Below are 18,763 nucleotides of genomic sequence, written 5' to 3'. Positions count from 1 at the left end.
TTGAATAATTATAATTTGTATATTATAGACTCTAGAGAATTATTTATAGGTATGTTAAAAGTGGTACTAACTTTATCAGTTATTAAATTTATTTTTTCACAATGAATATTAACAGTTATAAATTCATAGAATTGTCCCTTAAATTATTTTATATAAATAAGTATTAGTAAATTGTTCTTTATTTTACTATAAAATATACATTTTCAAAAAAAAAAAATATTTTGTTTCAAAACATAAAATTAAATATTATTTTATATGTTATATTATTGAATATTAGTATATGATGTAATTAAATAATTGAAAAGAATTCGAAATTAATTTTACTTTAAATTATTGCAGATAATCGGTATATATCGTATGTAATATAATAATAATATTATAAGTTATTATTATCAATAATAATATAATGGTAATTAAATGTACCTTAAATAAAAATAATATATTATCAAAATAATTTTGATAATAATAAGAAGATGCTGAGTAATTAAACATCAGACTTTTGCAAGCTACATATATATTTTATAAATATAAATTTATGCCATAATAATATTCTCTGCAAGTAAAATTTTAATGTTATAAATGTATAGGTATTGGGTAGTATATATTATTGTATATTTGTACAACGTACACTTTAGGTAATCAATTAAAATTTTTAAAAGAACTTTCATTTTATTTATTTATGTTTTATATATGCTAACAATGAACGTCATTGTATTTTAAAAGGCCATAAGGTAAACACATTTGTAATGGTTTCGTGGTCCACAGAATTTTCAATAAAATTATTAAATTCAGCATCTGGAATTGTATTCTTGTGTCAACAATTGTGTTATTGTGCGTCATTCAAGAAGTATTGTGGGGATTCAAAGTAATATGTTCCAAGATAATTGTATTGTATTTTTTTTCGTCTAAGAGTAATGGGTATTATGGATAATATTATATTTTTGTTTATTATTATTAAATATTAATACGCGCTTATGCACAAACATTTTTTTACCCTTTTTAAATGGTAAAGTAAGTAAATAGATAAGTAGCTAGGAAAGTACGAAATATTGAGCAGATATTTTAATATATTTAATATTTTTACACCTTTACGGTTCATCGTAGTATAAGATTTAGAGCCCTGATAACTATGGCCATTTTTATTAGTTACATCAACCTTTCCCAAAACGCATAAAAAGCATTAGTTATGTCAAAAAATGCATACATTATAATTTATCATGCATGTACGCAGACTATATATAATGAAGAAAAAATATAGATTTAAACAGAAGTTTTTGAATAAATTTCAAATGTTTAGGAAAACACAGTACAATTGCAGAGTGTCTATATAGTGTGTATCAGAGGTACGCATATTGCAGTTTACACGTCGAGAAAAAATAAATATTTAGTAATGTTATAGTAATTTACTACTTACACCTATTTTCCAAAATACACTTGAAAAATAGTTATAATTTTCAATTAAATACAACGTGTAGACATTTTTTGATTAGCTTATAATACCTTTAATATATGGGTAACACGCAGTAACGCATTAAAAAAACAATACATTATTTATTTTAATATTTGTTCTAAAAATAATGATATAATATGAAATTAGTCAATATTTAAAATAGTAAATTCTACCCCCTCCAACCTCGAACACTTTAAAAAAAAATTAATATTTATGTATTAAAGTATGTTAAATTTTGTATTTGAAAGACGGCTTCGATAAAATATTTAAAATAGTTATAGTCTTATAGAGGAGTCAATAAAACTGTTTAATGTTTTATTATTGCACTTCTTTGAGTTTTATAAATACTTAAACAATAATTTTCTATTGAATCTGTTTTTTTTTTTTTTTTTAAATAAGTCGTTTACTCGTTCAGCATAATATATAAATATAGCTTGTATACACTGTGAATTAGATAGTATATTCCTTATTATTTCGGGGGAGGGGGCATAATTGTGGATTAATGAAATAATTTATAGTTTGTACAGCATTTTAAAAAGAACATAATATGAAACACATGTCTAATTTTTGAAATTTATTGCAATATTGCGTATATAGTAGATAAACCTTAAAATTTTTTCATGATACTGTACAAATTTCAAACTAAGGGAACATTTAAAATATTAATATATTAATATTTTTTAAATAATGTTAATTATTCAATCATTTGTTTTTATTTTTATTTTTATGAGAGTCTAATGCACCAATACATTATTTAATTATTGCATTTGGAAAAAAAAATAAATTAGTACCTTTTAAGAATTTTATAAAAATATTTTCAAATTACTATTATCTTTCATAATTAATTTCAGTTCCTACTGTCATTTTATATGAATTATACAATATATATATTCAAATGCTGCTACATTTCCTCGTATTCTTTACTTATATAGGTATGTATAATAATTAATAAGTAATGTATTAGAACAAATACATATAGAAATACTTTTAATGATAACCGTTGACGTCTAGTGATATAATATAAGATATATAAAGACGTTCGGAACACAGAGTTTTATAATTTTAACTTAATTTTTTGAATATAATAAATATCTCTCGTTCATATTATATTATAGTTGTACTTATATATTATTATGTGTGATATAAAAGCAAAGATATTTAAACCTCTAACTGAATGTAAACTTATGAATATAAAATTGTTTGCTTAACGTTATAGATTCATACTGGTACATTTTTGATTCTGAGCAAAACTAAACAACGATGTGTGTTTTCTTTTTGTCTGTCATCAGTCATCACCTTTTGGTCTCGACCCCCTTCTCCCCAGAAGTCGAAAAAAATTATATTTATGGTCAAATTATATATATTATATAATAATATAATAATTACAAGATTCCAGACTATAGTAGGTGCAAACATATTTAAAATAAGTTATAAATGACTAAAATTATTATACAAATTATTTTTAAACCTTCTCCCACAACCGATTTTTTTAAAAATACTCCACTGCTTTTATGTATGCAATTATATTGTATATTTATCGTATATAAACTATTCTAATGACATTTTCGAATTATTGTGTTTTAAAAAAAATTAATTTAACCTACGGTACTGTTGAATAAATAAAGTAAGTATAAATTTTTTAGTAGAAATATAAAATATACTTTGTAATACAGTATTCGCTCACAATCATTTTTGCAATGAGTTTTGTAATTGATTTCAAATTTAACACATTCATTACAATGACTAATTGATTTATAAAGCACATTTCATACTACTTTTTATAATTTATTTGTAGTTATCTCTTACCTACGGACTATAATTGCAGCCTCTTTATCCATCAGCCATGATTAGTCAAGCCTAATAATTTATTGAAACCCATTGGCACATATGTCATAATATCGTTAACTTTTTAAAATTAAAAAATATTTCACTATGTTCAATTATCGCATTAAGATATTTTAATATAAATAACGACGAATTGCTGACTGATTGTTATTTGTCATAACTTATGACATTTATACAAGTACTGAATATGTAAAATAGATTTTTTTATTAAGAGGACATAGCACGCGCATGTGTTGTCTTCATCTTACACACGTACATATAACACATTTTCGTTCACCAGTTTCAATATTGTGGTTTTGATATTAGAGTTAACTGATTTATTATACAATTTAAAAGTAAGATTATTATCTCAAATCGTTTATGCACAACATAAACACTTATTTTAACGTAAACACATATTTTATATTTTTATATTTGGACTTTCTAAAGTAATTAAATTATCGGTACAAATTATTAATTTTTGAATATTCTATAGCAATATAAGTTTATCTTTTAGTAAAAATATATCATTAGCAGAAGAGTACTATATCTAGGACTTAGAGACATAAAAATAATCGTTGTGTATTAAATATATAGATATTAAGATATTGGAAGGTTTCGAACTTTTAAACAGTTGTTCGCCAGCAAGCGGTACTATAACTAATTCTAAGTCCTAATTATGGATATCCAAGTTTAAAATGTTTTTGAAACGCATTGACGTAAAAAGTGTATAAATGTAGATAGTTATAAATTTAGTGAATATCGAACTTAAATTCTGATGACACAAATTTTAGGTGTTCAAAAAGATGCACAAATGAGTTGTACCTACCTTTATTATGTAAACCTAAAATATACACAAACATGTACAATATGTACACAAACAAGTTAATTTTTGTGTGCGAACGAGTCGTAAAAAAGGTAGATGTACGCAAACGAATCGTACCCATTATCCAGGGCCTCACGTAGCCGCCTTTTATTGAAATTATTATTTTTAATTAAGTTATGATATTTTTGAAACTGTACATTTTAAAACAATAATAACTTCCTCAAAAATAATAATATTAATAAAAAGCTACGTTGGGCTCTGGATAATAATCTTACTTTTAAATTTTATAATAGGTTAGTTTGCTGTAATATCAAAACTAACAGCACATTATAGAAACTTGCGAACGAAAATTTTACATGTCGTATGAATGTAAGACTAAGAGAACACAATATGTGAGTAATACGTCCTCTTAATAAATTATTCACTATTCATTCATAATAGATATTATGGAAACATAGGATATTATATAAGTATAATAGAGGTTTAAATTTAAAACTGCCCCAATAATGCAATAACTAACTTTACCTAATGTTTATTAATATACATTATAAATTCAGTATTTTATATTTGATATATTGTAATTGTAAATTCATGATCATGTGCCCAATCAATATAAATATCAATTTTAACCATGAAAAATAATATTTGAATTTCCTGACACGATACTGACTATGATATAAATTATAATATTTTGTAATATACTAGTTAGGTAGTATAGGTATATTATAATTTATATTTTACAATATACAAATATATTCAAAATTATAATGCATTAAACTATAATAACTGCATCATTAATATATTGCATTAATATTAAGGTACTTACTACTTATCTATATACATATATTATATTATAATACATATATAGGTTTAGGTTTAAACAATTATATAAGAGCCCGCCTAGAATCAATTTTAACAGATTGCATATTGCTACGTCTAACATACATAATATGTATAATGTACACAAGTCGTCAGTCGAGATCAGGTGTAGGCTTAACTTTTATATATTCTACATCCTACGCTTTCTACGTGTTATATGTTTTATGAAAACTATTGTATTTTACCCGAAGTACTTTTTATGTGTACATAGGCCTTTAGACCACAAATCGATCAACATCACAAATTTCAAAACACCAATGTCTCATTATACGTATAATACTATACAAAATTATCGTTATTTATATTTATTATACAATGGACAGAGCTGCAACTTCAGGAATCAGGGACCTCATAGGTGGTAGGTCACTGCATAATGCATTTTAATAAATCGAAAATTCGATAATATCAATATTTACGTATTCATAAGTATATAATAAACAAACTATATCATTTTATTATGTCATCTTATGTAGATTATCTTATTTTGAATGTAACGAAAAATATTTGAACCACATTACGTCTAAGCATATAATATATAAGTTTAAAATAATATAATATAATTTGTCATGAAGCATTAATGCACTATGCACAACGTTAAAAATCAGTAAAAGGTGAACATTATACTATACATATAGACTATACCTAATCTATATAACAGTACCTGCCACTACGTGGAATTTAATAATTAGCTTAAAATGCTATGACGTGAGTAAATACATTAGCTATAGGTACGCCTATATTAAATTACTTACGCGACTATTTATTTGTATAATATACAAGGTGATTTTTTTAAATAGAGAACAGACGAACAGTAAACATTAAATTTGAAAGTTATTTACGTTTTAAAAAATATTCTTAACATTATTTGAAATCACTACAAAACAATTTTTGAATATATATACATACCCACTTTAAACTATAAATTTTAATATCGTGTTTTAAAACAAAATATATTTTCTCAAGAATTTCGAAACCAAAAAATTAAATTTTGAATAAATAGTTCATTTTTTTATAAGTTCAGTTTTCCAAACTTTGTAATTGATTTCACCAAACAAATGTATATAAGAGCAGGAATATTTTAAAATAAACATACAAAACCATATAAATACAAAAATTCCTGACCCTAATTATAAGTATTTAAAATATATATTAATATATGACTATAGAAGAAACTATTACTCAAAATTTGGTCCACTATACTTACTATTCAGCTCACATAAACTTACATATACTTATAAGTTATAAGATATAAGTATATAACTTATATTTATCTACTTGTTTGTAATTAAATTTCCGTTTATTATGGAAATTCTCAGCTAGTAAAGCAGATTATTCATAAAGTGATTTCTCATAATATGAAATTAAAAATGCATAGAATAAAAAAAACAAAAACTTAATAAATAATAACGGTAAAAATAGTACTTAGTTATAGGAAATAATAAAAATATACAACACCAATAAAGTTAAGGCTAAGACTTTTTGAGAAAATGAGTGTTTACAGTTAAAAGAATAACCTAATAATTGCCTAATATAATAGTGTGCAAGTGTGCATATATATTATCTACTTAGCAATATATTATACCTATACATTGTCGTTATTCGCAGATTATTATACGTAAATGTTTATTATATGTTGATGTTTATAAAATGAAAATATAAATTTCATGAATTATGTAACTTTATGATTATTATAACTTAGCGTTCCAACTCCTAACTTAGATATAAACCAATGTTAGTAATAAGTAATATAATTTAGAAAAATAAATTTAAAAGATAACATTCATTAAAGGCATTCAACTTTTAAATTAGGTATATATTAAAATAAATACGGTTTAATTGAAAAAATCACATTACTGGTCTTATCATATACGTTCTTAAGTTAGTTTATACAATTTCACTTATTATAATTGTTCAAGTTATAAATTTATAATATACGTCCATGTAGGTATACGTGTAGGTATACATATACGATTAAATACAAAAAGCCAATAGGTAACATAAACTGAAATAATAAATTTAGACACATAGAAATAATTGTTGTTCATACCACTTTTTATAGTGAACAAATAAGTATCAACATCGTAATATACTACATTTTGTTGTAATATAAAACATTAAAACATGTAGGTAGGTACATATTACATGCGGGCTACTCTAATTAATTTGAAATATTATCCAACTCAAAAACTTATTTTCCATATAGCCCATATAGGTATTATTCGAGCTATTAAAAATAAACATACCATTTGTATTTATGTTATTTAAGAACTATTAAAAAAATATTTATACATTTTTTAGACAGTAGTCTTACGGGAACAGCACAATAATTTATGTTCTAATCAGAAAAAAACGCTGATGAGACTAGAAATTTAAGGTCTATTAATTTAAAATGATACAAAACTAAGGACGTACTAATTGTATAACATAATAAGTATGTAAATTTATTTTAAAATTTCGAGCTAAATTTATTTCAATAGTATCTATATTCTATGTAGAAAAAATATACATTATACCATGTTAAATATTATATTTGTAGTACAATTGGAACAAACGAAATTAATACAATAATATTGATTATTTGAAGTATATGTACCTAAACAACTATACTTCGAAATATTAAATTTTATTTTTTATTTCAAAGAATTCAATCGTATAAATAAATTGAATCTTTTGATTTGTAGAAATCAAGAGATAAGTACGAGCAAGTACCTACTACCTACATACATCTATGTTATGTTGTCATGTTCGTTGAACTGAATAATTGTTGTGCAATTTCCCCCGATCATATTGAACTTTATTATATTTAAACCGCCATTAGTTCCGGAATATCAATAGTCATATAAGCTTGTTTTCAAATTTCTAGTTATATTATGTTTGAAAGTTCCATTTTCATTTTCAAAGTTTTCGAAAAACACATGTGAGTTAATCATTTGGTTCATTATATAAATTGTATTTGGCATTGCAGGAGTGTAGTAAATTGAACGGTAACTGAATTTTAAATATTTAATAGCTTTTGCCGCTATGGATTACGCAGTACAGAACATTTCAAATGATATGGTTTTATGTAAACGAGAAACAACCTTGTTTATGTAGAATCTAAGCGAATATTCTAAGATATTTAAAAAACATTAAATACATTATTTAAAATATAGCCAATAATAATTTACTTATAGGAACATATCGAGTAAATTACTCCTTAACGTATTTATATTTTATACCTACATACCTATATTACAGGGGTAGGGTACCCCTAAAAATAAACGGCATCTTAGTGGATGGGAAGAATAAGGGCGCAGCAGTCTTTCTCATTCTCACCATGAAACCAGACATAATTTATTGTTAATAGAATTTTCTTTAAATTAATTAATGTTATAAAATTGAAAATATAAAATTTTAAATTGGTTGTTAAAATCGTTCATAATTTTATTATATTACATATTACTAAATATAATATTTTTTTAATCAGAGAAAAGTAAAAACTGTAAGTTTAAAATAATATGTATTGAAAATATTGGAGGTGTGGGTTTGTGAACTATCGTAAATACAGGATTGTAAGGAATACTTTTAAAAAGCATTCAAGTAAGTAATAAAATAACATTCAAAAAAATATTTACAATAATACTTAAATACTTGTTATAACAATTGTATTTCAAATAATTTTCAATTACCTTTAACAAAAAATGTTCTTATTATTAATTTTATTTGTGTGCCTAAACGACTATTATATTTTAAATTACAGCAAAAGCGGTGAACATAATATTCACATATTGGTAAATATAAATTGAAATTGTGATAACTGTGAATATTACAGTAATTAATAAAAGTTTATAAATATACAATTATAAAATATAATAATGTTTAAATATTACTCTCAAAACAGAAAAGAAAAAAAGTATTTATATAAAGCACCTATTCGAAAGAGTCTTTGAATACCAATATTAAAATTTTAAATACCTACTTTACACCTCTGGTTAAATATGGTCACTGTGACATTACCACATATTATATTATAATATACCTAACTATAGATATTGTTTACATTTTAAATAATTATCTACGACTACCGCACATGATTATATTCATCAATATAATTATTATCGGCCGATGGACATTACCGTTGTCCTGAGCTCCATTTATAACTTTGTATATTATGTTTCGATTTACGGTAATTACATACTCCCACAGGTCGTTGGTTTTAATAATTCGATCTATTACAAGTTTTGTGTAAACATTGTAATACCTACGCGTTTATAAAATTTTAATATACGAACTACGAACCGATATCTTTTCTGCTCGACCCGGACCACCGCACCACGACGGTTGGTCATAAACTCAACATCCGTTTATTATAACGGATAAAGATAAAACATTTATCATGAAATAAAATAACAATAACAACAACAAGATAATTGATATTAAATGATCGAACTCACTTTTATTACTGTAATCGTCGTACGGGTAATCCAGATAATCGTTGTCGACGTTGTCCATCTTACACTCGATATTATGATATAATATATTCCGTCCGGTATAGGTACGTTGTGTAAAATATTATGACGTCGGACGAGAAAAAAAAACAATACCCGAAACTTTAAGCGTTTTAATTTTGAACGGTTCTTTTGGCTCAACGAGACATGGTAATAATAATATCGTGTAATAATATACGCGGTTAGCTTCTATTTTGTTTATATTATTATCTTTAGATGCAATATCATAGCAAAGCGGAATCGGACGCGATAACAACACACTGCGTCTTTTTTATAATATATTATGCCTAATAAAGTTTTACCGCGCGAGCGTATAATTAATAATAAAATATCTCATTTGAATAACACCACCAGACTGGACGCGGCTCGCGTATTGCTGCAACTATGACGACTACGCTGGTGGAGACCGTCACACTCGTTCGTATCGCAACGTGCACTGAGGAGGGCGCCGCTTTTTCGACTTTCCGACTCGTCTCTGGGCGGTGACTGGCGGCGGTGGCGGCAGATGTGGTGGCGGTGGTGGTATGTACGTCGCGCCGGTATGGTGTATAATTATAGACGCGCCAATCTTGGTAAAAACGATTTCCGCTGCTCGTTTAATTTAAGTTTTTCGAATAATTATTCTCTCTCTATATATATATATCTTTCTCTAGCACACGCGTACAGTCGCGTTCTAAGTCGGAACGGCCAAGAACTCACTTCTCGACCCCCCGACCACTTACCTGGTATCAATCCCACCACTCAGGCAATTGGTTTTCTCGGACGATTCTTTACTATCGTATATACGCGCATCGCGATTTTATACTTCATATAAGTAATGTGTAGTCGTTCAGCAAACGGTATCAAGCGCAGGACAGTCGACGATCGAACACGACCTTCGAAAATCGAGACGGGTTAAAGTTTAATTTCCGAGCTCCGTAAAACAACGTAATAACAATAATAATTATAGGCTATAACGAGTGACTATATAATATATATATATACCATATTATCTAAGACCCAACGACCCGACGACGACGATAACGGGTAACGACGCGTTCACCTAGTAATTCGATCTACGTATAGTGTATAGTATGACGTACATTATAAAAATTGATGTGTATAACAACTATTATATAATATGATGACATATTATATTATATTATGGTATACGAGACATCGAGACCGGTCATCGGAATAAACGTTTTTTGAACGCGATCAATTTTGCTTTAAAATTGAATACAAAATATGTAACACACGCGCCTCTGCTGTTATAGTACGTACCCGAAAATGCGCGGTGTGTGTTGTATCGATAATTCTTTTTAACGAATATCAAAATATAAAATAAACTCGTTTTTGCCCAGTACCTGCGTCTATATTCGTATTTGATATAGATAGGTAGGTACATGAATAATACAGTGAATGATTAATATTCTGAAGTTGAACAATGTCTATAGGCATTATATTTCGCCAAGTCACCGAGTTTTGGGATTATTTTAGACAGACGCGTCCCCATTCAAATAATTTTGATTTCTATTAATCAAAATTGCTATTCATTCCGAGACGAATGATAATATTTGTATATTCGATTGTTAAAATGAAAGAGTGAAATTAATTTCACTTTTTTATATTGTGTATACTGCATATAGCTTATAAGTCGTCCGCGCATAAGTGAACGACAACCTCCCATACGTATAGAAACCTATAAGTACCTATACCTATATATTTAAAAACTGGGAAACTTGCTCTGCTGTTTATATCAGGTGTCTGTATTTACTTATATATATTGTATATCTATATCGAGCGTATCTCGTCATTGAGTAGGTCACTGCGATTAAATGTGTTCTATTATATTGATATTATTAATACTTTCTTGATTCGATAGGTTGAACTGATTTTTTCAAAAGCATCGCATCACATTATACTTAGCTAATTAGTCAATACCGATGTACAGTGATATGTATGTAACAGCGTAAATATTTTTAAAATAGCATTGTGTCTAGTAAATAATGCTAAATAAAATGGAAAAGTTTCAAGTTTCTACAATTCGTACGTCTTTGAATAACATTGAACAAAAGCGTTGGTGGATAAATCGTTATTATACGTTTAAATATCTAATGTTAACATTTAATTTTAAAATATAATAATAATTATTTATTTATTTTTTCGACATTTTTAATATTCTATAAAATGAATTTATGAAGAAAACCTTATATTAAATACATTTTAAAGCTTTACGACAGGGAAACAAAAATGTAAAAACGAAAAAAACTCATATGACAATTATAATTTTAAAATTTTACATAATTAAATTTTGTTATTTAATATTTTATTTAATATTAGATGATTTATTATTTAAATAATCTCTGACAGTTAAACAAAAACCAGAGCAAGATTGAAAAATTGTTCATATTTTTTTTCCATAAAATATATGTCCATATGTGTGATAAATATAATGTATGTATATATAAAAAAAATAAGTAACATAGTAAAACTGTTTTAAGAAATTGTATTATCTTATCAACAAATAAATAGGTACTTAAAATACAAATAATTGAATTGTGACATAATAAGTTGATAAATTTCAGGCAAGCTGATTCTAATTTCCATGAACAAAGTACCAAATTATCAATAACTTTCTCGTAAACATGACTGATACTAGGCATATGCATAAAATGTTATTATTTATTACCAACACATTATTTATTATTTTGTAAATATTTTTATAGATGTACATAAATAATATAATACTTTTTAAAACAATATTAATACATAATATTATTAAATAACAGAAAACCCGATTTCGTTTCGATAAATATTTTGTTGTATCCTTTCACTCTTAATTTACGTTAGTATCAAATACTATATTCTACTTACTATATTAATACTATATTATTCTATATATTATTAAGTTTATACTTATATACCTCTAAATTCTAATGTTATGATCCGATATTTTATCGAATAGGTATTTATATCAATTACCTTAATATATAACATATAAGACACAATCACAAAAAAATATGTACCTATACTGTATAGTTGAACATTATGTAAAATTCTCAGGCACTCGTATTACATTCATTGACTGAAATAAGTGTGCCAATAGTAAAAATAATCCACATTGATTAGGCTTCTAGATATATATCATTTATAATAATAATGATAAAAAGTATTAAGTTCGAGTTCGCCTTAAAATGATTCTAGGTTCGGTTCAGTTCGGTAGAAAATATGAAAGTTCGATTCGGTTTGAGTTCGGAAAAATAATTTCAAGTTCGGTTCGATTTAAAAAATCAGGGTTCGACCCATCAAATATATATTATAATATATTATACGGCGTACATACTACTAAATTAATCGGTTGTTTGCATATTTTAATATTATTATAGTTATTAATTTAAATAAAATAAGGTGAATTTACTTATAGGTAATACGATTTAATTAGTTGAACAATAATCTTTCTGGGAACATGGATTTTTCATATTTTTATACTTTTTCTATAATTATACCAAATTTATATTTCAATTTCAGAATTTATCATGGAAATTGAATAGAACATTATACAACAGAACGGCTTTACGTTGCTAAAAATTGCAAGGTGCTTTAGTTAATCACGTACAATTTTCAAACATTGTTTATTTAATTATCCAGTTACATAATAAGTATTTAATATTATCATACCTAGGTACTTGTATTTGTATAATATTATATTTTTGATAAAAATAAATTATTTGTTTTTATATAGAAATAAATAACTTTAAATACTCTATTACTTAATAATAATCTTTTATAATGCATTTTAATAAATATGATTTTACGGTTTAAAGAAATGATAATTTTTAAAAGTCATAACAAAACGTAATACTTACTTTAACAGGTCTACACTTTGACGTATGATATAACGTAATATTAGTACCAATCATAATCCGCAAATTTGACATTTAAAATTCTCCAGTTTCACACCTTCACCACATTTTTTAAATAGAAAAAAAAGATCTTATTTATAAAATTACATTTTTTTAAACAGACTTAAAAATATTATAAATGTATTACTATTTACTATATAATTATTTTACTATTATTATTAGTATAATAAAGTGACCCAAAACATTCGACGACCATCCATAGCAAACTGCAGGTCGATCATCCTGCATGATTACCTATTATCGACTGTCGTTATAGTCAACTTAACTGTACCTAACTATTATATGTCCTACTTACACAATATGTGCACTAAAACAAAGCGTTCGATGGTACGTGCATGTATTCCTCCCATTCGATCATCTTAATTAAAATTCAATAGTAATAATTATTATTAACTTCACGAAGTCGGCTTTGACCAAATGTTATTAAGCACAGAGATACAATTTTTTTCTTATTCCAGTCGCCGGTAGTTATAATATAATATAGTATTAGTAAATCACGACAGTAAACGTGGTATATTATGGTTGAATAAATTATATATATAAACAATTTATAACAATCGTGGTTTGTCTATAAATTGTTCAACTGGTTGAACGAAATACACATTCGAATAAAGGTCCCTATAACGTTGTAAATTTTTGTTGATAAATTATAATAAAAATGTTCCACGTTACACAATATATACAAATAGCTACTGCACCATAAACATAAATTATTATACATTTCGGAGTAAATATTTTCAAAATAAAGCGTAATAAAATGGAGTAAAAATAATTTAACTAACATTTGATGTAAATGTCAAACCCGAATAAATTAATCTTTACAAATTTAATATTAAAATAAAATAACTCAATATTATAACAACGTGAAATAGGTAAATTAATTTTCCTTTTTATTGACAAAAAAATAATAATGTAAAAATAACTTATTTTTTATACACTAACTATAAATTATAATAAATATTCTATTTAAAAGATTTGTAGATAATTATTATTGTTTGAATAATTATGTATTATATATAAAGCAAATATAAATTATTTAAGCCACTTTTATTATTTTTTTATTTAGTTATTAATATCTTTTTCTAAGTGCTAACTTATTTAACTTAATTAAAAAACCTAACATAATAATGTAACTGAAATTTTTTATTAGTCTGAAATAATTCCAAAATAAATAAGTATCTATATTATATATAGTATTATTAGTATTATAGTATACCTAATACCAGTAATACAGGTACGCTATACATAGCATACTATATATACCATACCATACGACACCATCCTATTTAATACATACCTACATAATGAAAATAAAAGTTAAATAAAAACATAATTTTTCACAAACAAAATTATTTGCCAATGACTTAGATTTATAATAAATCTAAATTATTATAATTGTTGAATTATTATTTAAAATCAAGTCATCAAGAATTAATATTTTTATAAGATAATTGTCAGACTTACTGGTTCATAAGTTATATGAATAAACTAATTATCTAAGTAATTACTTAGACACCTACATATTATTATATTATACTTAGAACAGTTTTCTAGAATAAACTATTGTTCTCAATGACAGTATATTTAACTCAATATATTTTTTTATGAACATCATACTAGTATACTTTAAATACTTCGAAAAAAATCATATCCAATATTAAATAATATACTATTATAGTTAAAAAATCGTTTTTTTGCAATTATGTTTAAAATAATAAATTGCATACATAATTTACCTAATTATCATGGTTTTTATCCTCTTTAATATAAAACATACAATAACTTAATTATCAGTGAAATAAAAGATTAATGTTGAAACGAGGTATATATATTTGATTTTGTAAAAAAAAAAAAATCGTCTTTCTAGAAATGATATGCTATGTGGTGTAACAAAAAATAAAACACATACGTATTTTTGTGTTTTATAGATTTTGCAAGAGTTTATTTGAAATAATAATACAAACAAAAAAAAGGGTGAAGTTTTTCTACTGTATTGGTAGTAGGTTTTAAGTGGTACACGGACGAATAACTAAAAAACAAAAACCACGGAAAAAAACCATAAATAAATTAAAAATCCAAAATGATAGTATAATCAGAGAATTAGTATCATCAAAAAATATAATAAACAATCTATTTGTTATGTTAGTGCGTTATCAATATTATAAAAATTATGTATAAATTATTTATACATTCAAATATTATACAAAAATATTCATTAATTTTTCCAATTTACATAGCTACTATAGGTTTTATAATATGATGGATATAATTATTATATATTATAATCATATATTAAGTGTGTTAAAAAATAAAAATATACAACTATTATTATATTGAAAAAATATATAATATATATTTTTACCGAGAAAAATTTATACAAATTAGCATAACAAGTAAATTATCGGATAGAATATGAGTTATGTTCATCAGTCTGTAAATAAAAATTAGTTTAATTTTCTATTATAATGAATTTTAGTTTCAGAAATTCCCTGTAGATGTACTATTTGTTTTAAATTTAAATTGTTTACTTACTCCAACGTACACAACCCACACTTTATACATTGAAGTATAGTATAACCAATAAATTGAAAATGTATGAAATTATTGAAAATTGTGAGGCGAGTATTCGTAATAAAAATAGTATTTTTACATTCATTAACCGATATCGATAACTGAAAATATATCGTTGTGCTGTTGTGCATCACTAAAAAATACGCCTACTCCTACATCCTTAACTGTATTATTATTATTATTATTTGTTAATTATTATTTAAAAAAAATATAGTACAGTATAGTTAAATTAAATTTATTTCACGACATATGGTTTTATTTGATTTACCCTCCTCTCCATCGATTTACATTTCTTCGGATACGGTGTCACCGCGTTTAGTGGGGTGTTACACTGTTGACTAAGTGAAACGTATGCTGACGTTATATATCCTACCCGTCTATTTTATCACGGTCTCGGCGAGATCGTCGGTTCGAACGAGAATCCATTTTGGCAGCTGTACCCGGTATATATGTTATTGTACTGTTATGCGTAGATGACGTGCACCTCCTATGACGACAGTCGGAGGGTCGTCGGAGTTAAGGCGTCCGGGCGAAAAGCGCACGGCTGCGCGTGAGTCATATATTATTATCGCTTTGCGTGGGCGAACAGTTAAACCGAGGTGACGTCATTGCCAATAAAACACACACACACACTAACGCGTTATTGTTGTTGTTGTGGTCGTGAGAGGGGGTGGGGGGTTGGAAGCCGACGACATTGTCACTCGTGCCGGGTCTCGAGTGGAAATCCACCCTCAGACTAATCGTAAGTCGTACACGAATAATATAATATAATACATGCATGTATATCACGTATAATAGTGTAAACGCATGTATTGTATATTTGTATATGACAATAATAATAGTAGGTACCTAAACGCGTACATGAGTTAAATAATGGAGCAACGTTATACGGTGCATATGCACAATCCGACAAATGTGTGGGACAACTCCGGTGGATTCTATATTAAATTATATTAATATATTATTATATTATTATCGTGATACGAACTAACGTACAGGCACACGTATACCTGTAAATCGTTGTACAGAATATATTAAAATAATATATACTACAATAACTACATACGTCATGGGCATATTATAATATATTATATCGACGGTCAGTGGTGGTATACGTTCGTATATGGTGTAAGGGGATGTGTGTCGATTTGCTGTATTGTATTTAATAAGTGCGGTGTAAAGTATTTAGCTCCTCAGAACTCCAAGAAAAAAACAGCCTTATTAACTGTACTCGTAACGATTAAAAAATGTTTACGTTTTAATTTTCTACATCGAATTTAATACAAACATAAATTATAGAAAAAAAATGCAAATTTAAATGACGTCTCTTGTATATATAATATACAGTTCACACACAGAGTGTATTGACAATAAACGTAGATACTATTCAAATAATTATACAAAGTATTAAAAAACTAAAAATAGAACGATTTGTTATTTTTAAACTACAAGATTTAATTTATTATTGAAGTAGGTAGTTACTAGGCTGTATGTTTTACGTTAAAATGTATCTTTTAATGTCCTTATGATAATCATTATAATGCATTTATAAAATATTATATATGTATCCAGGATTATACTTATATGCATTAAATACTTAAAAAAAATTGTATTTATTTTGCTGAAATAGACAATTTTTTTTCGCTTATAAAATGCGATGAAATTTTGTCGAGTTAAAATTACCAGATTGAATATTTAAAAAAAATATATTAACTGTTATTTAGTACAATAAAATATGTAGGTAGATAAGTGTTATTTTCTGAGTGAAGAAATGATTATATTGGTTTTACAATGATGTGATGTGTTTTTAGCTGTGTCTATATCTACTTTTAGAGAGGTGAAATCTTCAATATAATTTCTGATAGAAAAGTGGATATAGTTGGTACATGTTGGGTTCAATGGTGTACTTTTGTTGATTATTGAAAAAAAGGTGGGCAAGTGAATATCACTCCACTGTAGTTAGTAGGTGTCGAGCGGGTAACTGTAATTAATATGTTAAATTTGAATTCAATTGTGTACCATTGTATACGAAAAACAATTCTGAGCAAAGATGGTCTGTCATCTGTCAACCTACATCATAAAGTGTACTTCACGATATGTTTTTTTGATATAGCCATTATAAAGTTATTTATTATATTTTTAGCATTATGATAGATTCAAGGTTGACATAATTTTTTTCAAAAAATATTGCGTTTATTAAATTATTACTAAGTATTCAATTATTAAAATTATATATATTTATACCATATTATATAAACTTATATACTCATATACAACTGAAAATATAACACAATTTTTCTATCTAATTCTTTTGTTTTTTCTGATCATAAAAAAAGTACATGGAATTTTTAATTTTGATCTCTCTTAAGTACAAAAATATATATTTTCCAAAATCATCTTAGCTCAAAGTTTAAAATCTAAGTATTTTAAGTTTATCAACTATTTATCGTGTATTCGTGTATATAGACACAAATAAAACACACACACATAATTATAAAATCAATACATTCATTACTCCACTCAGAATGTAAAACAAATCTTAAAATCAAATTCATATGAACACAATAACAATAATAATTTTTATGATATTGAATCATCCCTTGCTTTTTTAATTTTGGATATATTTTCGAAGTAAACACATAAAAACGAATACCAATCGCAACGATATTGGTTTTACGTCGGCTTTTAAGTATTCGTTGAATCTGTCTCCAGTTTTTTATGTTTACATAAAAAATATGTCCAAATTTAAGAAGTGGAACGTTATACAATTATTTATTTAATATATTTGCAATATAAACAATTATATTATATTTCAACTGAA

At 25.6% G+C, this 18,763-nt stretch overlaps 1 protein-coding gene across 1 annotated transcript in view; it reads right to left on the bottom strand.

Annotated features, from left to right (window-relative positions):
* The window catches only part of LOC113556760, a 29,434-nt gene extending 19,539 nt beyond the window's left edge, over window positions 1-9,895 (bottom strand). The window contains exon 1 of the mRNA XM_026961889.1: window positions 9,413-9,895. Within this exon, the coding sequence (XP_026817690.1) occupies window positions 9,413-9,470 (58 nt within the window). The 5' untranslated portion in view covers window positions 9,471-9,895. The remainder of the gene's footprint in view (window positions 1-9,412) is intronic.
* Window positions 9,896-18,763: the final 8,868 nt, after the last annotated feature.

Source organism: Rhopalosiphum maidis, chromosome 3, assembly GCF_003676215.2.
Source record: "Rhopalosiphum maidis isolate BTI-1 chromosome 3, ASM367621v3, whole genome shotgun sequence".
NCBI lineage: Eukaryota > Metazoa > Arthropoda > Insecta > Hemiptera > Aphididae > Rhopalosiphum > Rhopalosiphum maidis.
The sequence above is the reverse complement of the archived record's forward strand: the minus strand, read 5'-3'. Positions and strand labels throughout refer to the sequence as shown.